General features: G+C 34.9%; 3 protein-coding genes across 3 annotated transcripts; all 3 read right to left on the bottom strand.

Moving 5' to 3' along the window:
- Positions 1-3,937: 3,937 nt before the first annotated feature.
- On the bottom strand, positions 3,938-7,533 carry LOC138314896 (IQ motif and ankyrin repeat domain-containing protein 1-like). The gene is made up of 5 exons (XM_069255510.1): positions 7,061-7,533; positions 5,495-5,597; positions 5,063-5,197; positions 4,584-4,715; positions 3,938-4,389 (listed from the first exon to the last, which is right to left on the bottom strand). The coding sequence occupies exons 1-5, from the start codon at positions 7,254-7,256 to the stop codon at positions 4,239-4,241; spliced, it is 717 nt and encodes a 238-aa protein (XP_069111611.1). The 5' UTR covers positions 7,257-7,533; the 3' UTR covers positions 3,938-4,238.
- A 4,273-nt stretch (positions 7,534-11,806) lies between these two features.
- LOC138314895 (IQ motif and ankyrin repeat domain-containing protein 1-like) lies at positions 11,807-16,985 on the bottom strand. Its single transcript, XM_069255509.1, has 5 exons — positions 16,520-16,985; positions 15,139-15,241; positions 13,253-13,387; positions 12,627-12,755; positions 11,807-12,218 (listed from the first exon to the last, which is right to left on the bottom strand). The coding sequence occupies exons 1-5, from the start codon at positions 16,644-16,646 to the stop codon at positions 12,068-12,070; spliced, it is 645 nt and encodes a 214-aa protein (XP_069111610.1). The 5' UTR covers positions 16,647-16,985; the 3' UTR covers positions 11,807-12,067.
- A 1,453-nt stretch (positions 16,986-18,438) lies between these two features.
- LOC138316922 (scavenger receptor class F member 1-like) lies at positions 18,439-21,189 on the bottom strand. The gene is made up of 8 exons (XM_069258566.1): positions 21,047-21,189; positions 20,717-20,821; positions 20,400-20,501; positions 20,000-20,113; positions 19,539-19,771; positions 19,307-19,412; positions 19,065-19,169; positions 18,439-18,706 (listed from the first exon to the last, which is right to left on the bottom strand). Exons 1-8 carry the CDS (start codon positions 21,105-21,107, stop codon positions 18,513-18,515), a joined length of 1,020 nt encoding a protein of 339 aa, XP_069114667.1. The 5' UTR covers positions 21,108-21,189; the 3' UTR covers positions 18,439-18,512.
- Positions 21,190-21,456: the final 267 nt, after the last annotated feature.

Below are 21,456 nucleotides of genomic sequence, written 5' to 3'. Positions count from 1 at the left end.
GTCCATGATATATTATAGTATTTGCTACTATGGTTTACCCAAAATGAAATTCAAAGAAAAAAAATCCAAATATCCTAATTTTGTTGTAATCACAGCTACAGCATTTAATTTCTATTCGGCATAACCCATAGATCTTACGTATCAATTTTCATCACCTTGAATTGACATTATCAAAAAAAAAATCAACCAGAGGCCCATTTTTGTTACCATAACAACTTAACAATATCGAAAATAAGTGACCCTAGCGCCTGTGGCCGCATTGATATCTCACAGACACTATTTCCACATATTTTAATTTTGAAAACAAATTGCGCACAGTGTGGAAGTATCACATATACAATGGACCTTATCACATGGTTACCTGATATAACAAAACCACATCTTAAAATAACTCTTAGTATTCCTTTACAAAAACAAAACAAAAACAAAAATTAGCAAGTTGAGTTGTGAGGTTTGATTGTTGCTTTTCCTTTTGGTATTTTAGTTTCTATTGGGACAATTCGTCCCTGCTCCATCTGTGTTCACCCTCCGACAGCGTCTCAGTCTATCATGGACACTAGAACTTTCGACTTGAATGAGCGATCGCCACTTGTGAGGAAGACTTGGAGTTCTGCCCCTTTGTCGTAGCCACTACTTATTCAACAATATATGTGTACTATTATATATAAGAGATGTAGTTTCGGCTTCTGCCTTAAGGCACTTCCACCATTATTCATGATAGCACAACTGTTTCAAACTGATGTCGAGGAATAAAGTGAGCGCGGTGGGAATGTGTCGTTGCTCGGGTGTCTTTGTCATGCGGAAGGCAGTATGTAATGGATAAGTTCCGAAAAACACTGTCCATTATTAGAGAGAAATGGATAGTACCGAGCCCGCAGGGCGATGGTAAACAATCCATTTCTCTCTAATAATGGAACAGTTTTGGATGAAATTTATCCTACTTAAAACCCATCATACCACTACTCACTACCTTGCGTACCCTGTTTGAGAAATGGGACATCCCATTTCAGGAATTGCACAGGTGTTCACTCACCTGTGACAAATAATGGACTAACAATGTTGAGATATGCATGCACAGTCATTTTAGTTTTCTACACCTTTGGAGGTACAACAGTGTCTTTTTGAACATGTCGGATAGTGATATTTTCCTTACTCGGCCATCATTTACATGTATGGATGTAACGCAGCTGTGCTGTGATTCAGATTGTTTGCCTGTTTGAAGTGACCTATTTATTCGCACAAGGAAAAGGTGCATTGTCTAACTTTACATCAAATACATACAAGCAAGGTGAGTTTTCACTACAATTTAAACATAACTGTTTTTTCCTAAAAAAATCTACCATACGCATGTTATAGATATGATAAAAAAACCCATATCTGATTGCTATGATAGCATTGCACTGGAATACAATGAAACCTGTCTAATCCGACACCACGTGGGTTGTGTTTGGTCAGATTATTCAGGGTGTAGGAAAGTCAGATACTGTTTGTAACTATTGTTGCTATTGTTGAATACGAACAGTTAACAGATAGGATAGGGAAAGCAGGTCAGATTAGACAGGTTTCGCTCTTAAGTATATTATGTTTTAAACCATAATCATCAGATTATATGTTATAAGGGTTGTGAGATATCTGATCTAAAAGGACTGCATATTATCCCCACCTCAGTCAAGAATCTAGAGTTCCTATTCCTCGTCAATTACAAGTTTTAAAAAGATGTAACAAATAATAATACAAGATATCAAAGTCGGTAACTCGACCACCAGACATTAGACTGCTGATAGAATATGTAAAGCCTTCATCTAAGCTTGATTTTCCAGGACGTACAGTATCTGTTTTCTGGGGAATGGGACACCTGTTTTTTATTTTAGATTGGTCTAATATTCATCATTAAGATTTTTTTTTGTTCACAAAAACCAGACTGGTGTATCGAATGTCATATACAACAGGACTTGATGGCAGTACTGAATTCATCAAATTAATTTCATTTCATTCAATTTTTTCTGTATTTGCTGCGTTGTATTTGCAGTACTTTGAGTCCTGTCTGAATCTGTGATGTAAGTGAGTTTGATTCCATGGTCAACTGATATGGCCATTTGGCTAGAGTGTCTAAATAAATTTAGAATATTTTTAGATGAATAGCTGGTGAGGACATATTGAAGTCATAAGTCAAGGCCATTTGAATAACATTTTCCTTTAAACAAAATTTTCTCAAAACCATATAACTATGAGGTTTAAACAGATATACACATATCGCTATATGATCAATATTCCCTAGGAACCTACAAAATGTAGTTGTACATATTGCATTTTGGGACCGATCGGCCAGCAAAATTGGCCGCCATGCAGCTGCATAGCATGCAACCATTGGTTCCCTTGGACCCCGGTGATAACTGTTGCAATTTTGGAACTATCGGTAACAAGTTGGCCGAAAGGTAGCATTCTAGAAATTTGATAAATTTGTAATAGGAGCTTGTCACTGATATTTCTTGAAGGAATCTGAAATTTCACATGCAGATTTCTCGTTGTCCCTTTATGATTTGCCAATAGCATTTTGCTCGTGAAAAGGAATAAGGCTGATCATGATATGAAGCCATCTTGGATTTTGTCACTTTCACAGAGAGTACTTTAGAGGTCTAGCTTCGAATTTCTCAAATTAAGGTTTTGTAGGCTCTTCATGTTCCTGCGTTCTCCATATTCATTTTGGATCAAATTCGAGCACAACATGACAGACAGTGACTAATTAAATTTAACAATTGAAGTGCGTTTCCTCTAAGTAAATTTATGTTAATTTCCCTAATCGTATTCGATATTTGAGTGGGAAAGCAGAGAAAAAATATTCCTCTTTTTATCCCCCGCTTTCTCCGAAACGGGGACTATTAATTTGGGTTTGTCCGTCGGTCCGTCCGCAATAACTGTAACAAATGTAAACCGATTTTCTTCAAACTTGATGACAAAGGTTAAATGCCTTAAGGGCTCGGCAAAGTTCGATCGCGATTGTCGATGGACCTTATTTAGCGGAGTTATGGCCCTTTGAATTACTAAAAACATCATTTTCTGCCATTTCCGTGCAATAAGTGTAACAAATGTAAACTGATTTTCTCCAAACTTAGTAACAAGGTTACATGCCTTGAGGACTCGGCCAAGTTCGATCGCGACTTTCAACGGACCATATTTAGCGGAGTTATGACCCTTTGCTTAAATTTAAAAAAAAAAACGTCAGTTTCTGCCGCTTCGGTGCAACAACTGTAATAAATATTAACCGATTTTCTTAAAACTTTGTAACAAGGTTGAATGCCTGGCCAGGTTAGATCAACTCTTTCAGCGGATGTTATTTATCAGAGTTATGACCCTTTAATTTACTACAAATGTTATTGTTCTGCAGTTTCTGTGTAATAGTTAACAAATGTGAAAACTAATATTGTTAAAACTTGGTAACAAAGTTAAAATGCCTTAAGGGCTTAGCTAAGTTCTAAAACATCTTACTTCCGATTAAGACTTCAGCTTATTTTTTCATGTTTCAACCAAGGTTAAATCAAACCTCAATAATATATTAATGTTTACCTACAATATGTCCTGAAAGCGGGGGATGGAAATTCCACGAATTTTCTTGTCAATGTAAGGATCAGTTGGTTGTATTGGAGCTAATTAATACATTATTGTATTAACTCTAGTTTTGGTTTCCTCTATTTTAAATACGGTGTCTGCACATTTAAAAAAAAAACGGGGGGGGGGGGGGGGAAACGTAGAATTGCAATGCAATATATGTTATGGTTAAGATATTACCTTTTCTGTAACTAAAGCTTTTGGTTGAAAATCCTTAAATAAATGCTTTTAAATGTTATACATGTATTTCATATACATGTATTTACAGTATTTGTATACTGCCGTAAAGAATGATGCAATCGGTACCCATTAATGATTTGAAGACTGTAGGTTCGATTATAATTTTATTAAACATTTGAATAATAAATAAATATATATTGTACATATTCAAAAAAATTAACGAAGTGATTTATTTAACATTTATAGGAATAGCCTTCCCCTCCGTATGGTTAGTGGGAAGTGTTGTACATTGTATGATAGTTATGTAACAGAAACATAATAACCCTGCAGTGTCCTCTTTAAATCAAATGTCCATATAGCACCGCTAAATGTTGCCCAATTCCGACTGTCTTTAACATTTGACAATAAATTATTCTGAAATGAAAATAAGTTAGTCTGTCACGTGGTGTCTTTTATTCTGCTCTGACAACAAACATCTTCTCTTTTACGTCATCAGAAACTTCGATCTTTTTTGTGAGAACCGCGAAGGAAAAACTGTCTGTTTGGAAAGCGATCGATCGCTGGTAATCTTCGTCATCATTTTTCCTGATCAGTTTATCGATACTGTGAATAAAAAAAGAGATGTTCAAAATAAAGGAAATCCTTCATTGACAAATTTATATTTAATGTATGTCTTATAGATTCACACAATAAAGATAACGTCAAACGAAGTAGGGATATCATGTATATCTATTAGCATGTGCTAAATACTGATAATAGTGTCTCGAGTTTGATTTAAAACAATGTTCTTTACTCACTTTTCCTCTTCCATTACTTTCTTTGTGAAGAGCAATTCGCTCAGGTCGGGTAGAATGTTATTCAGGAATGTGATCATTGCTTTGAACAAATCGCCGCTATCCTCCAAGTCAATGACGAAAGGTTTACCATACCTGAAAAGTAAAGACTTGTTTAAAAATCAAAATATATATTACAGACAAAATGAATCCACTTTATATCGTTCATTACTGGCTCAATCGAATCTCAAAAAATGTTCATCAACTTTTTTGTTTTCTCTAATGTGGGTCGATATTTTGACATATTAACCTACCGGTAGATACTCCCAACAATTTTTTTGGAAATACTTATTTAATTTTGACTGTAAAATATTCGCTGCCATGAGTATTGTTTAGATTAAAATGGAGCGCTTTTATCTGTTTGTTTAAGTTATAGAAATTAAGTTAATTTATACGGGATACATAATCTCAGAACATTGTTTAAGAGTTCAACTGTTCAATACCTGAGCGCCCCCAGTAATGCCTTCCGAATCATCTCTGCTTCCATCTCATGTTGATCCATTACTCGGAGAACGTTGACGTTCCGGTATTTTATAAACGTACTGAGAACTCCCGAGGGATTCACAATGTAAGGCCATCTGAAGTACAATAACGAAAAATGAAGATAGCTGATTTGTTCTACCGTGTTTGTGTGTGTATGTTTTATTTATGAAATTCAGTAAAAATACAAATGCTTTTCTAATGATAAACAACTTTCCAATATAAAATTTCCCTCTTGTGCTTCAATCTGTGAGACTATACTATGAGGCCGAGAATGAATATATGGTTATACATTTTAACACGCAAAATAATGAAAAGCATTAGTTAATGGTTTCACTCAAACTAGAGGAATGATGTAACTTGTACATAAAAAAAATAAACTGTGTATTTATTACCTTGGCGATTTCTTGATAATTTCATCTTTATCTGACAGTAAAAAGTCTGGAATAGACTTTATGGACATTTCTATTTCCGGCAACCGCACAGGTTTTGGTGGTTCTGAAGAAAAATCATAGTGCAGCAAGTTACGTATCCATACAAAAATAATGTGGAGATCAGTTGATGGCAATAAAGTCAATGGTAGCTGGTGCATTATTTTGTGACATGCGCTGATTATAACGTACACTATGAAATACACATGGAGTTGTTTATTATATTTGGACCCATCAGAGTGTCCATAGATCACGTATTCAGCATATAGAGTATGAAGTTTATCTTTTTGTTATATAAAACCCCCAAAAACATATAAAATGGTCTATGATCATGGTTGTGAAATACATTGACTAAATAACTACATACGTATACGTAGATCTAAGAATTAGTCACCGTTTAACTACATGTGGATTTGCTGTATCCATAGATCACTAGGTAAACCTATAAATGCAAACATTTATTTATATATATATATAAATTTCAAGAAATGCATCCATGGACTATATATGACTTTAACCGGACCCCGTGTATGATATCAAAACCTACTGAAACAGTTGGCTTCAATTGCAACCTAAACATCATAGATCGGACACAAACTCATAGCCAATGGTACAGGAATTTGTTTTTGGACAAACTATGATTCCTTTCCGTAGGGTTGTCGCTTATTTCGATTGTTCATTTTAATGTTATGAAATTGTTCACGTTTAAATCACTGCGAGGAATGGATAACCTATATATTATAAATACAAATAGAATCATACACCCGAGCTTTTGCTTTCATCCCCACTCTTACATACATGTACAGACTTTGTGTACACATGTAAGTCTAGCTTTATATTGGTTTTAGTAGCTGTTAAGTTATCAAGATATTTAACGAAAGTAATTACAGACATGTGGTATGCCTGTATGTACTACATGGAGACCTCATACGTTGTACTTATAGAAGACTTGGAATTGTTCGCGACGGAGAATAAACTTAATTGCCTTTTCAGGAATATCTTGGAATTATTCAATATATGTACAAGTAAGCAACTTGTGAGTACTAGTGGGTTGATAGACAAATGCATAACATACATGTATACATGTAAACACCACCCAAGGGACAGAAAGACAATGCACTTTATTGCCAGTTGGTCGTTATACACAAGTTGTATTGATTTGGTAATTTGGGACCATAGAAGGTGGCTTTATTAACCAGATGGTCTATTTACATAGGTGGTCGCTAATGTAGATTTTTCCTGGATAGTCAAACCTGTATATAACGACCACAAAAGTGACAAAAATGATCTTTGTAGCCAGTGACCTTGGTACAGAGGAACAGCACAGTCGTGTTCAAATTAACCACTTGGGACCTAATTCTAAGCACTGGTATTAATTTGTACAGAGGTTTTTGATAGGATAGGTTTTAGTCTTATATAAATAAAAAATGTACCGAATTGAAAATCACTATTTATAGACGATTTAATTTTAGTGCAAAATTTTAATTATATCTCTATTCATATATGTGTTCGCTATGTTTTATACCCTACCTTCGACAGGTTTGCTCGCGGGTGGTACCTTCGGTGCATTGTCGCCCTTCGCTGCTCCGCCCCCTTTCACAGTCCCGGCGCCCCTTGCGGCCCCTGCACCTTTTGCAGCCCCTGCACCTTTGGCCCCTCCAGTAGCAGCAACTTTAGTGGTAGGCTTGGCCGCCATTTTCGTCGTTGTTGTTTTCTTTGGTGGCATTTTCTCTGTCTTGTGTTTTACGAACTGTGTGTGGCTTTCTGAGGGTGTCGTTCATGTACGTACTTATATATCTACAGTAGCCCCCGGATCGAGGTTTTCCCAGCCAGGTTAATCTCACTCACAATATAATGACACCTGTTGGTTATTTCATGGTATTCCCATATTGACCTCATACGGGACTCCGTTCCCATTTTTGACCAGACCTTTAATCAATATTCCCGTATACACGTGTGTACATAGCATTTTTTAACCGGGCATAGTAAAGCTACATGTATTGTCATATCAGTGTTGAGTCGATAGAATAATAAAGAGGTCTCCAATTTTCTTATAATAAAATGGTGTTGAGCAATTTGTGTGACGACATTGAAATATAATCGGGGAATTGACAAGGGTATTTCCTGATTTAAACTGACCAAACATTACAGTGACTGACGGAGAGTGTTTACCCGTTACTAAGGACGCCGAGTGAGTAAACACCGTACAGGACAAGTGTAGTGTGGGCTATTTTAAAACGTATCTATTTTGAGACGTACATGTACGATCAAATGTATACCTTACGGCTTTCCGATACGAATTTTACTGCAGTTGATATCCAAAACATAATACATGTACATATAAACTTTATTATTCCATATGCTTGTCTGTGAATAGTGTGACGCCTTTCACATATACGTGAAACCAGAGTTTACCAGGGGAAATCCACGTGATTTCAATGGAGACTACAAAAAATCAAGAGTATGTAATCAAGGGAAATAATTAATACGAAATATGGATATATGTATGTGATTCAGTGCCTGTTACTACCCTGGTGTTGTTGTTGTTTTTTTGTGTTGTTTTTTACTACCATTTTTATTCACTTGAAAGGGATCTACGTATCGATGAATCAATGCAAGTATTGTAAGTATTTTACAGTGTGCTATAAACTATCATACTGTTATCTACGATGGCCCGTTTGAGCCTGTCAAATTACAACTATGTTATTGAATAAGTTGTACATTTATAAATTGACAAAGTGTACATGACCATTTACTCTTTAGAAGTTGTACATTTATAAATTGACAAAGTGTACATGACCATTTACGATGGGCAGGGCAAGGTATCGGCGTGAGTTATTGAGAGACTGGTGAATGGGGATTTTAGATTCCAGTCTTGACCTTTGGTTCAGCCTTGATTCATATTGCAGCGATAACGTGACAAACAATAAAACGCAGGCTATCATCAGTTCGAAATTCCCTGAAATTGTCTGTAATACGGAAAACAACGAGGGGACGTGGTCTGCGCTTAATTGTTTGTCACGTTATCGCTGCAATATTAATGAAAGCTGAACCAAAGGTCAAGACTGGAATCTAACATTCCCTATTCACCAGTCTCTCAATAACTCACGCCGATACCTTGCCCTGCCCACCGTAAATGGTCATGTACACTTTGTCAATTTATAAATGTACAACTACTTAAGAGTAAATGGTCATGTACACTTTGTCAATTTATAAATGTACAACTTATTTAATCAGGCAGTTGTAATTTGACAGGCTCAAACGGGCCATCGTAGTTATCTGATGGAAATTGCGTATTTAAGTTTCCAGGTGCGACACCTTTTATGTACTCTTTATCTTGTATCTGTTTAATAGAGCATATAATGCTTTGTTTTCTTCATTTTTTTTAAATATTAAACCCGGGTATTTGGCAAGGAGACCCGGGGTGTCCATGATATATTATAGTATTTGCTACTATGGTTTACCCAAAATGAAATTCAAAGAAAAAAAATTCAAATATCCTAATTTTGTTGTAATCACCGCTACAGCATTTAATTTCTATTCGGCATAACCCATAGATCTTACGTATCAATTTTCATCACCTTGAATTGACATTATCAAAAACAGGAATTCAACCAGAGCCCTATTTTGTTACCATAACAACTTAACAATATCGAAAATAAGTGACCCTAGCGCCTGTGGCCGCATTGATATCTCACAGACACTATTTCCACATATTTTAATTTTGAAAACAAATTGCGCACAGTGTGGAAGTATCACATATACAATGGACCTTATCACATGGTTACCTGATATAACAAAACCACATCTTAAAATAACTCTTAGTATTCCTTTACAAACAAAAAAAAATAAATTAGCAAGTTGAGTTGAGGTTATTGTTGCCTTTCCTTTTGGTATTTTATTTCTATTGGACATTCTCCCTCCCATCGTCACCCAGGACAGCGTCTCAGTCATCATGACACTAGAACTTTCGACCTTGATGCGATCGCCCTTGTGAGGAAGACTTGGAGTTCTGTCCCTTGTCGAGCCACATATCAACATATATGTACTTTATAAGAGATGTAGTTTCGGCTTCTGCTTAGCACTCACCATTATCATATAGCACAACTGTTTCACCTGATGTCAGAATAAAGTGAGCGGGTGGGATGAGTCGTGCGGTGTCTTTGTCAGCGAGCAGTATTAATATCATAAGGCACAACACAAGTATACTGACAGTCACCCAAAACTCTTATACGTTACACATCGCAGTGGTGATGAGATCAACCTTAATATGACAACCAATCATCAAACTAATGTAATATTTGTACAAATATAACCAAATTGCGAATCGTAGATGAGTCGTACTTTTTCAATTTAAGCTCTGATTACAACCTCACCAAAATATCTGTCCAGTTCTTCTCTTCTTGTAAAATTGTGAGCCCATTGCTAAATGGATTTGTAAACATCCATGATTCTAGTTGATCTGCGAGATGAATTTTCTTCACAAAATCATTGTCAACAATTACCCAGATGAGTTATATACGTAAAATTATACAAATTAGATAGGCACGGAATTATTTGTGTACTATTCATGGTACATTCCTGATTATATACAGGAACTTTTACCGGATGATGGGTATTCTGTTTTTTGCAAATAGTATCTATGAAAGCTGCTGAATTCGCGTTTTAGTAAATATGTATACATTTTTACATTTTTGTCATCCTTACTTTGAAGATATCAAAACTGTATTAAATCATTTTTCCTTGTTGATGTATTTGATATTTTTTTTCATTTTTATTATATTTTTTATTCCTTTCAATTTTCTATAATGTCCTGATTTAAGAAGTTCAATATGTGTTAGTTTTGTGATCACTCCCATATCTTTTTTGTAATTCTTTGTCTTAAAGTTTTGTATAAACTCTTCACTTATGGAGGAATAAAGTCAAAGAAGAAGATATTTATAAATATAACCAATTCGCGAATAGGTGAGTCATACTTTTTTTTTATTTCGAGCTCTGATTACAACTCAACTTCACCAAAATAAGTGGCCAGTTGATATTCATTTGTTAAACTGTGTGAGGTACTACTTATGTACAACATACCTTCCTCTGGCTGTACAGAAGCTATTCTTCCCTTGATCTGCTGTACAGATGTTTGCACCATATTTAATCGATAATTCGAGCCACGAAACACCAACAGTTATTCGAGTATTCGAGTTAGGTTTACTTGAATAAGCAGAACACATGAAATTGAAAGGTTATTCGAGTTATAAATGTTCGAGTTAATGATGGGGTTCAACTGTAATTGAGACATATAGTCACATTCATCAGCATTAGGTAATTACAAGGCGAGCATTTGGTATGTAGTGATTTATACAATGTATGTTTATATTGTTTATCTTCATGGCAAATTAAAAAAAAAAACGCAAAGTTAAAAACATATAACCCACAAGATTAAAGATGCTCCACCGCCGACAGAGCAGAAATGACGCTACTCATTTGAACAATACTTGGTGATTAATCGTTTATATAAATCTATATACATGTCTAATTAGCAAAAAAAATATACATAAAATATTTTATTTTGCTTTAGGTGCATGCACAATCAGCACTTCATTCAATATAGGAAATAGTTCCACGGATTTTTTTCGGGACGCAATTAATAAATTTTTAATGCTCTTATCCTGAAGTAAAATTTGAAGCTCAAACTTTTCAATGGTGGTAATGGTGTGAAGTAAGTAACTTTTGTAACTAAATGAAATACAATTTCGTCTGCTTCTTGTTTTGATAGAGAAAAAAACAATATTTGTCAGAGGTCGAGCATTTTAAGGTTTTATCCATTGTTTAAACTAATGCTATTTTGCTCGTTAGTTGGAAAGAACCAATGTTCTTACTAGCCAAGAGCATGGAATCTTACGAAATGACGTCAACTCGAAACTCATACTAAAGTGATATCAATAGAAACAATTAAGTCTATATGTTGTAGATGCATATCTACTACTTATGGTTACTACTTATCGAGTATTTTAAGACTTTTTTTTTTATTTCTTATGGAACCATTACGAGACAAACTTACTTTAAGACGAATTTAACCAAAGAATTCACACATATTTATTACGACATAAACTTATGTATTCATGATGTTGTTTAACTAAGAAATGGAGCACAACTACATGTATATAAACGAACTACAACTAATTAAACATTAATGGATATTTTCCCCGATAGAACATATATTCGGTATGCATCAGCTGTTATTTTTTATATCCAGGTATGAAATAAAATGTTGAAACACGATTATCTTATCACATTTTTATTGTGAAGTTACATGTCATAATAACATAATAACATACTATAATAAAATATGTACACTAGTTGTCATCAATAAAAAACATAAGATTCTGTTATATCTGAACCCAGTCGATTCCAGCCAAAAATACAAAGTGCATATAATAAATCAGAAGCGTTTAGCAGTATACTTTATAACCAGTCGCCTATTTGGTTATTAATTTCCGCTTCCGTTACACATGCGTACATGATCCATTTTAATAACGCTACTCATTCTACCCTGACTACGAGCATCTTTGATTTGACGTCGTCCGAAACCTCCTCTTTTGATGTTATTACCGAAAAGCTGAATCCTTCTGTTTGGTAAAACATTGGGTTGCTGTATTCCGAATCATCATTTGGCTTAATAAGCTTCTCGATGCTGGAAATAAACGTAATGACTGAAAATATTACTGTTTCGATACAAAAGATAAGTAGTCGAATGTGAGGTCAGAATGATAAGCTGTTTCACTGATTAATACAGAACAGTAATGCCTTTGAAAGACTTGAAATAAACGACATCATTACAAAATGTATGAAACCAATATCAATGAGGTCTCTGGAAACTCGAAGTTCTCAAAAAATATTAGACTTATTTATGCCAAAATTATATCATTTGATTCTACAAAACAATATGGCGAGATTCTGAATGTTAAAGAAATACGACAGAACAATGTTAATTGGCATGATAATTCATCGTATATTTCGAGAACATCTTTTCCTACATTTGTATTTTAGACTGACAAGGCGAACTATCCATGTATTATAATTGTACATATTTCAGACGTACCAATCTTCTTCCAGCACTTTCTTTGTAAGCACCAAAGTGGTTAGACCAGATTGAATACCATCTAGGAACTGGTTTATGGCAGAAAACAAATCCATGTCGCCCATATCAAAGACAATAGGTTTTCCATGCCTGTAAAATCATGGTTTTATAAATGTATTTAGTGCACACATTCTTTATCAAATAAAAATCAAAATGAGTCTAATGTTGAGAAATTATTAGTATTACAATATTCGAGAATAACGCCTTTGAAATGTATATGCTACATCGTGTGTTAACCATGTGTGTTAGCATTTTTTATGTTATAAGTCGCATCACCAGGAATATAAACAGCAAGTAATGTCGTTTGAGTGGGAATATTCATCTCTCTTTTCCTAGTATTCCTTGGGATACAATTGTTATAAGTGTCATTTGGATGGAATTTAAGTATATGTTGATAATCTATCATATTGTATATGTACACACATGTAACATGTATCAATATTAATTAACGATTCGTGTAACATGTACGTCTGTCCCATGATTAGGAATTGAAATATAAATTTTCTAAGCTTCCTTGCTAATTTACTCTTATTAATGGCGAATTTAAAATTGCTTGCTTGAAACACATCAGTAGTACATTTTTTTACCTGAGAGATCCCATCAATGCCTTTCGGATCCTATCGGGTTCCATTTGGTCCTTGGATGTGACTTCAAGCAGGTTCACATCGCTGTATTGGAGAAGCCTAGGGATGAGTCCATTGGTGTCAACGATGTAAGGCCATCTACAAACAAAAATTGTTATAACATATCAGGCTAATGTAAACTTATGGGATTCTCTGTAACTTCCAACATTTTTATAACTTTATTTTAATACTTTGTATTTGTGGGGTTTTTTAATTTTTTTTGTGTGTGTGCTAAATTGCTGAAATGTCATACTCGGTTGAGTTTATATCTACATATGAAATATTTAACAATGGTACAATGGTACATACTCTGCTGAGAAAAGAACACATGTTGGTAGAGGAGCGATGAAATTCCAAGTGGATGTCATCTGTCGCTTACTTTGATTGATTATCGTTTATATAGGTTAATTGATTTTGCGTCTGTTCAGTCACTGTATTGCCACATTTATGGCATTTATGATTCATCTCATGTTTTGATTTCAATCACCCGTTTAAATATTCCGTCTGCTATAATTACGGTAGCACGGTGGTCAAAGAGTGTTTCCAATTCTCACAAACTAGATATAATATTATACTATTCTACTAGTATTGTTTCCAAGTCTCACAAACTAGATATACTATTATACTAGTATACTAGTATTGCTTTTGGTTGTTGAATATTTAAAATTACTTTTGTAACTTTTAAAAAATAACTTACGAGTGTGGAATAAATTCAATATTCTACAACCACGAGTAGTGTGACCTGTTTCCACCACAATCATATTCGTTTTTAGCCGATAGAAATACGGCGGTGATACGTTAACGTGTATTTACCCAAATATGAAAGTAAGGTGTAGTAATATTTTCCTCAGCAAAAAGACCCTAATTAGTATTCAAAAGTCATCGTTTGATAAAGAATCCATCGATATCAAATTCTTTTATTTGGGAACATCTTTAGGGTTAAATAATACTCACTTGACGTCTTATTGAGTTCAAATCTTCATAGTTATTTCCAGAAAATAAAACTCAATGTCGGACTACATGTACAAAAGTAAAATCATTCGCACGACACGGCATCGTCTATTTCTCGCCAAATAATCATCAAGCCATTACCATCAAGATCAAGTTCGTTTCATACACGATAAATCTATGAAACTCCTCAGTGAAATTCTTGTTCGTCAAGATGTATTATTAGTACATAAGGTCTATTTAACATTTATGAAAACGTCACGTATTTTGACACAGCGACCACGACGCATACGCTTTCCCACACCGGTTTGGACGTCAACCAGCGATCACAACTTATAGTATGACGTCATTCGGTTATTGATGACGTTGACAAATGATGACGTGACACCAAGAAAAAGAAATTCGGTCAAAGTTCACCGTGTCAGCCAATCCAAATGCGTACAGAGTTTATACCACGTGTGGTATAAACAAATTGTTAATCAACAGCTGCACTGTTTATTTGATACCGTTAGAGTTGAATACCACCGCCTATTGTGGTAGAAAATATGATACTAGTAAACTAGCATAATATAAAATTGAAATGAATAGTTTGATACCCTACAATCTGTCAGTGTCTTCGTATTTATTTTTACATTGCATATTTGTATAAATCCGTGTGCAATACATTTTCAAGTATTTCAACCCATTTTCATGAGTGTTTTGTATATACCTTGGTTCCATGGAGTTTTGATTTGTATTATGTTTCATGGTCGGTTTTCGTTATGCTTGGATATTTTCGAGCATACATATATTTGTATGAACGTGTTAGCAAATCCTCAAACTATCATCGATCGTTTTGTAAGTCCGAAATACCTAATACATTTGTGGTAAAGAGCCATGCTGTTTGGGAGTGTGAATATCACCTTTTAGAACTTTTTAATTTTCCCTCGGGGTCCTTTGTGAGTAGCGGTAAAATCTGTTTTGCACCTAAGGTTTCCTCTGGTAAGGGCGGGCCTTTCGGTGGCTCTGTAAATAAGACATGTATTTGACAAGTAGCTGTCATTTTTAGTCAGATCAATTTCTTCCATAAATTTACATGATTCATATAACTTACGACCTTGTCTAGACTTTAAATCAATTCTAACATATCTTCTATATCATCCGGAATATGATATTGAAAGTATATAATATCTGAATTTCTCAATTTTAAACCAGTTTTCATATACAACCACACAATAATCACATAGAGTGTCACAGTAGAACTATATAACTTAAAGGACAGTCAATACAATATGTATATATACTAGTACTTTAGCCAATTCAATTAAGTTGTATTATAAAAGAGTTGACAGCAAACAACACTCTTTAATATCATGAAGTAGCTTTGCTACCTTATCAACATCAGGAAACACATCTACTTATCTAATGCTAATACTGGATTTGTAGTTGATTTATTTCTTGATGGCAGATACTAGTATCAGTCTAATATAAAAATGGTTACAGATACTAGTATCAGTCTAATATAAAAATGGTTACAGATAATGTGTACCACTATTTGTCGTCTTTTATTTACTGGCTTTAAAGGTGCACTCAGTTACTCCGACTAGTTAAAGATCAGATTAATCGATTTACTCTACACATGTAATGTAGCCCACACCAGTGTAACATAATATTCATATAGAATATGCAGCAGGTTAAGACTTTAGATACAGTCTGGAGTTCCGAATGTAACGACTAATAGCAAGTGCCACCTGGCACGTAGGTCTAGCTCTCATGCAAGCGTTAAAACTGATTAACAGACAAAACATAAAACTAAAAACCTTATTCACTAAGCATAATGATATAACATCCGAAATTGGTTATAATGTGTACATTGAGAAGAGGTAAATGTTTATAATCAAGTGTATGACTTCATGGGTTTTGTCCAAGTATCGAGGATAGATATAACGGAAAAGTAGTGATACAATCTCAGAATTACTTGTACATATGTATTCCATTTACATTAATTCTTGGCGTTTTTCATTTAAAAACACGAGTTTCGAATGGCTACAGCAACATGTTATCGAGGAATTCGTGTTCACAATTATATGTTATTATACTGTTCATGTTTAAACAGTACATATAATGGTTTTTTTTCTAATTAGATGTATGAATATAGACCAACACACATATCAAAAGTGACGATGGAAATGAGTAAAATGGGATAACTTTTATGAGATATATATGTAAATATACACTAAGAACCACATGAATTCACTGTAGAATCAATCTCATGAATTGCATTTTTCTCGTATTTTTCCCTACCTGCTGCTGGTTTCGCTTTCGTGGCTCCTGCTCCTTTGGCTGTTCCAGCCCCTTTGGCCCCTCCAGAAGCGCCTTTCGCAGCTGGCTTGGCTGCTGTTTTCGTCAGCGCTTGCTTCTTTGGTGGCATTTTTACTGACGTCTGTCTGAATGTGAAGTCTGTGAAATTTGTGATACAATTCCCGAAATGTTGTCTGTCAATTTCAAAATGAAATCTCCTGCTTTCCAGAATGGATATCTGTCATATGTGCTACAGTCAATACTGATTTACCTCCGTCAAGGTAGATTATACCGTCTAGTAATAAGCCTTAGAAGTGTTTATAATGCGCACATGCTTCGCCGGGGTAGAATTAATTTCCCACTTGAAATACTGGAGGATTTTCCGTATTACATTTGTAATGGTTATAAATAAACATGGCGACATGAACTATTCTATTCGTTCATCTACATAACAACTATTAGTTGGCGTTGGTAAACTGACAATTGCTTTGTTTTATTTTTATTGAAACATATGCGGCGATCATGTGTGTACCATGCCTAAAGTAGTACGAGTGTATAATACGCATACAAGGCCATTCAGCGATTGACATAATTTATGAAGTATTATACGTTATTCACAGGGTTAGTATATTTGTGTTTTGTATATACACAGTGTTTTACTAGGTTCTATAAAACAAAATCGATTGTAATCTTTAACCCCTCTTAGACAATGAATATTAACAAAATCTAAGTTGTAAAGAACTAGATACACTAGGAGCTATTTATTTCGTCTGGGTTAATGTTATTGAACAGTAAAAACAATAAACAAGTAATGAAACATAAAGCGATAAACATTGGCGTGGTATTGAGAATGCGTTCGTTAATTAACATCCTATTTCTCACCGCTTACACCGTAGTGTTCTGCTAACATCATGGCCACATATGCTGGTAGATCAGGCCTTCGGCTGTCACTTGCCGAAGGGTTAATTGAGCTCCATTGTGCTGCTAAATGATTGCCTATTTTCATTGTCCAATATTACTGTTCGTATCATATTATGTAATCGTATTCGTTTTGTGTGTCTTGATAAAAGTGCAGATCGCATCGAACATTTGACAATTATTTTTGTCCAAACGGTTAGAATCACTTCTTTGTCCCATATTCACCATTTGAAGTAATTCGTATCCTACAGACTTATGTTTGATGGGATCCCGTGTCATCTGGAAAGTCCTGTTGATATTACTTCTTTGACTCCTATCCTATTAAAGCACATAATTTGCACATTTAATGCGTTTTTATTCAACCACATATTGTCAATGTCCATTGGACAAGTTTGAAAAAACACTTCGATGGCTCCTTGGACTAGGGACTGCATGGACAGGAAAACAAATGATTTTTTCTGTGTTTTCGATTGGATTTTTCACAACAGCTTTACTTAGTGAACTTAGCGGACGGACTGACAAGACATTAGTTATTTACTGGAAGGTCATGAAATACCTTCAGCTTATACCTGTCCTCACCAGGATTCATTTCTAATTTCTGTAACACCGTTTTCAATCACACAAAAACCAGGGTCTTTCCCAGAAAATATTCAACTAAAAACCAAAGGATGAGAACGATACTGTGTTAGATTCATTGCTCAGATTCAGCCACAAACTAGTTAATAGCCAAATTAATCTTTGACATGGTACAGCGCCAATTGCTTCCAATACATCCAAAAATAGTTTTGTTCTTCTAATTCCAAGAACCAGTCTTCGCGATTCATGACCAATTACATATAACAAGTCCTTTAATTTTGATGTTCAATGTATTGGATTAGGGTAGGAACGCTTTTTCTGTCTTATTTAAGATTACACAGCCTACTTACAAAAATTATAAGTATAGTTATTTTACTAACGCCAAGATGTACATTTATCCAAGTCAAAATAGAACACAGACTACATTATAATGCAACATACTACAGTTTATTGATAATTCATTTCTACAAGACAAAATACACACAACAAGGTTTTCTACAGGTTAGTATCCGTTGTTAACAGTTTCATATCCACCAGTTCCTCCGGTGCCTCCATAACTTCCTCCGTGTCCACCACTCGTACATACACATCCTCCGTGGTAGGGGTCGCCACTGTACTTGTCATCACATTCACATTTGTTTGTCTTGTAATTACAGTGAGAGTGTGCGTAGGCTCCACAATGTCCGCCACATGGAACTTTAAAACCAGAAATTATGACTAGTTAACCAAAAAGAACAACAAAATACATTGAATGTAATACTTGATAATAAGTTTACGTCTTCTACAAATTATTGAGATTCCAAAGCCTTTTATGAGTAATACAAATTATTACGTCACATGCGGGAGAGTCCGGTAATATATTCTGACTGATGAATTTCGCTTAACAACCTTAAACCTAACTGAGTAGCTCTATATAATAAACACAAAGCTTGTAAGACTCGTTCCTGTTCGAGATCAAACATATTTCCTACTAAATTTCCGTTTTGCCACTGTTACTAACGAACCTAATACGGCATTTTGATCCTGGTCAATGTCTTTTTTTATCTTTACTTACGTTCACATTTCACAATTGGATTCCCAACCAGTCCCTTGTTGCAGTAACATTTATTGTCATCATGGTTACAGTAAGCATTATGCACACATTTGCCTTCACAACGTTCTGTAAGAACAAAATACAACAAATTATTATACAATTAACAGTGTCATCGACCTACTCTCAATGTAGACTTTACTCTGTACTTAGGTACTTGCGGCCCCTGATATATCATTTAAGATTACAATACGATGTTAACCTACCATCATCATTCTCAATGAAGACTGTTGCTTCGTGCTGAGGTCCTATACTTCCGCCCTCTGTTACCTTGGTCAATTTCACACTGAACTTTTCCTTAAGTTCGAATACCTGTAAAGAGCAAATATCCAAATAGGGTGAGGTTCCAGATACAACAATTGCATTTATTAATTAGAAAGTGAAATGTAAGGTTTGTATCATTGGATTCTATTTTCATGTCCGATGTCTAATACTTACATCGTCGTTTATGATGTGAATGGATATGTCCTTTTCATTGTCACCATCACCAAAGAAAAGAATACCACCAGTGTTGATGTAATCAAGTCCATGTACAGCAGTGCCATCGAAGGCAGCCCATGTCACCTTAATGGATCCAAAAGTAGAGCCAATTCGCTTGACGGTAATATCTACTTGACTGTCCTTTTCATTGACGGCATGGATCGACTGGGAAATTATAAATAGGCTTGGCTCTGAAAATAATGTGAAAAAAGATTTCAGTAAATCGCATTACTATATCAAACTACTAAGAATAAGAATACTATGATCATTGTATTATATGATCCTGTCTCTAATTCGTATTTTTTTTACATCACATAATATATAATTTAACACTTTCATCCTTCAGATGAGCATTTATCGGCGAATTGTTTACATGATCATTACACCTTCAATAAACCTATTCAGATTATTGTACTTACTGTGACATCCTCCTTTGTATGGTTCACCGTAGTAACCGGGAAGGCAGACACATTTCTGGGATGGAATATCACATTTGGTGTTTTTGCTCTTCAGACACTTATCATGGCATGGTACTGGTGAAAATAGTAGATATCGTGTTTATTGTTGTCAGGTATGACACAAGTCTAGGTAAATTATGTTCTTAAATAGGTGTTAGTGTCAGAAATTTGTGTAAAATCTGAGTACCCTTACAATAACCACCGAGCCAGCAAATATGAGTACCTGATAACTGCTCATCATAGGTTTCAAACTTACATCTCAGACATTGGAGTTTATTGGCGATATGTTAAAAGATACCGGCCGATGTCTTATATATAAAGTCTCATTGTTTAATGGTTACGTACTAACAAATATGCTTACAATGACATTCCGAGTACGCGTTTCCATAGTATCCTGTCTTACAATAACACTTGTTGTCCTTTCCACAGAAGGCGTTGAGCCGGCAGGCGTTGTTACATGGTTCTGTAAACCAGATTAAATAATCATAATAATTTTATTGTACATTGTACCTTTTAGTGTCGTTTAGATAATCGGTATATTTTGGCAACAAAACATTTATAGCTATCTGCGTATTGATTCAAACAGACAAGTTTTCATGGGTTAACAAAAAATGACGGTATATCATTAGCGAAGGAAACGGGGCATGACATACAGTTCGCAAGTAAAATCATTCTTACTGTAACATTTCACGGTTGGATTTCCGATGTAGCCTGTGTTACAATGGCATTTGTTATCTCGTGGACTGCAGTATGAATATGCACAGCATTTTCCATCGCATGGAACTGAAATAAAAGACGTATCCAGGCATTTAGCTGGTATGCATAAAATAATCGTTAACACAAAATAGCATGTCGATTTCAAAGTTCTAATGAATCAAACCAAGTAGGAAGTATGCGTAATCAAATAATGGCGATGACAAATGAATTAGCATTTTGAGCCAGAATTATCTACAAGTCATGGAAAAATGGAATATTGCATGGTGAATCGTCTATATTTTAGATACTTACGTCCGCACACTCCGTCCCATAGAATGAAGTTTTTGTCACAAACACATCTCTGTGAGGGCATGTCACAGTGTGAATTGACCCCACAAGGTCCACCACACGGCTCTGTAAGTGTATCAGAGCATTAACGAAGATAATATACCTATATGTACTTTATTATGCCTAAATTCAACCACGATAATATAGTTATATGTCCATTATTTTACCTATATTTTATATACCTTAATTTATTTAAGGGCGTCCTTTATAATATGACGGTATATAAAGGATCTGAGTGGCTATGTGATATGGAATTTACCAAACGAGTTCAATGATTGTATATGCCACAAGCCTTTAGGCGAGTGGCATATCAAATCATTTAACGGGTTTGATTAATTACATATCAAATAGTCACTAGTGAAAGATTCTATTTA

This window comes from Argopecten irradians, chromosome 2 (genome assembly GCF_041381155.1).
Source record: "Argopecten irradians isolate NY chromosome 2, Ai_NY, whole genome shotgun sequence".
Taxonomy (NCBI): Eukaryota; Metazoa; Mollusca; class Bivalvia; order Pectinida; family Pectinidae; genus Argopecten; species Argopecten irradians.
Note: the sequence above shows the minus strand (reverse complement) of the source record. Positions and strands in the feature narration are given on the sequence as shown.

Bases quoted from the DNA above. Each gene is read 5' to 3' on its own strand.
- LOC138314896 (XM_069255510.1), bottom strand. From the start codon at position 7,256: ATGCCACCAAAGAAAACAACAACGACGAAAATGGCGGCCAAGCCTACC. The intron at 5,598-7,060 runs GTAGGGTATAAA...ATTTTTCTTCAG, and splicing joins CGCGAGCAAACCTGTCGAAG to AACCACCAAAACCTGTGCGG. The intron at 5,198-5,494 runs GTAATAAATACA...ATTGTACTTCAG, and splicing joins ATTATCAAGAAATCGCCAAG to ATGGCCTTACATTGTGAATC.
- LOC138316922 (XM_069258566.1), bottom strand. From the start codon at position 21,107: ATGCCCTCACAGAGATGTGTTTGTGACAAAAACTTCATTCTATGGGAC. The intron at 20,502-20,716 runs GTAAGAATGATT...TCTGGTTTACAG, and splicing joins TCCAACCGTGAAATGTTACA to AACCATGTAACAACGCCTGC. The intron at 18,707-19,064 runs GTAAGTAAAGAT...CTGGTTTTAAAG, and splicing joins TCCAATTGTGAAATGTGAAC to TTCCATGTGGCGGACATTGT.
- LOC138314895 (XM_069255509.1), bottom strand. From the start codon at position 16,646: ATGCCACCAAAGAAGCAAGCGCTGACGAAAACAGCAGCCAAGCCAGCT. The intron at 15,242-16,519 runs GTAGGGAAAAAT...TCTTATTTACAG, and splicing joins GAAAGCGAAACCAGCAGCAG to AGCCACCGAAAGGCCCGCCC. The intron at 13,388-15,138 runs GTGATATTCACA...TTTTGTTTGTAG, and splicing joins AAATTAAAAAGTTCTAAAAG to ATGGCCTTACATCGTTGACA.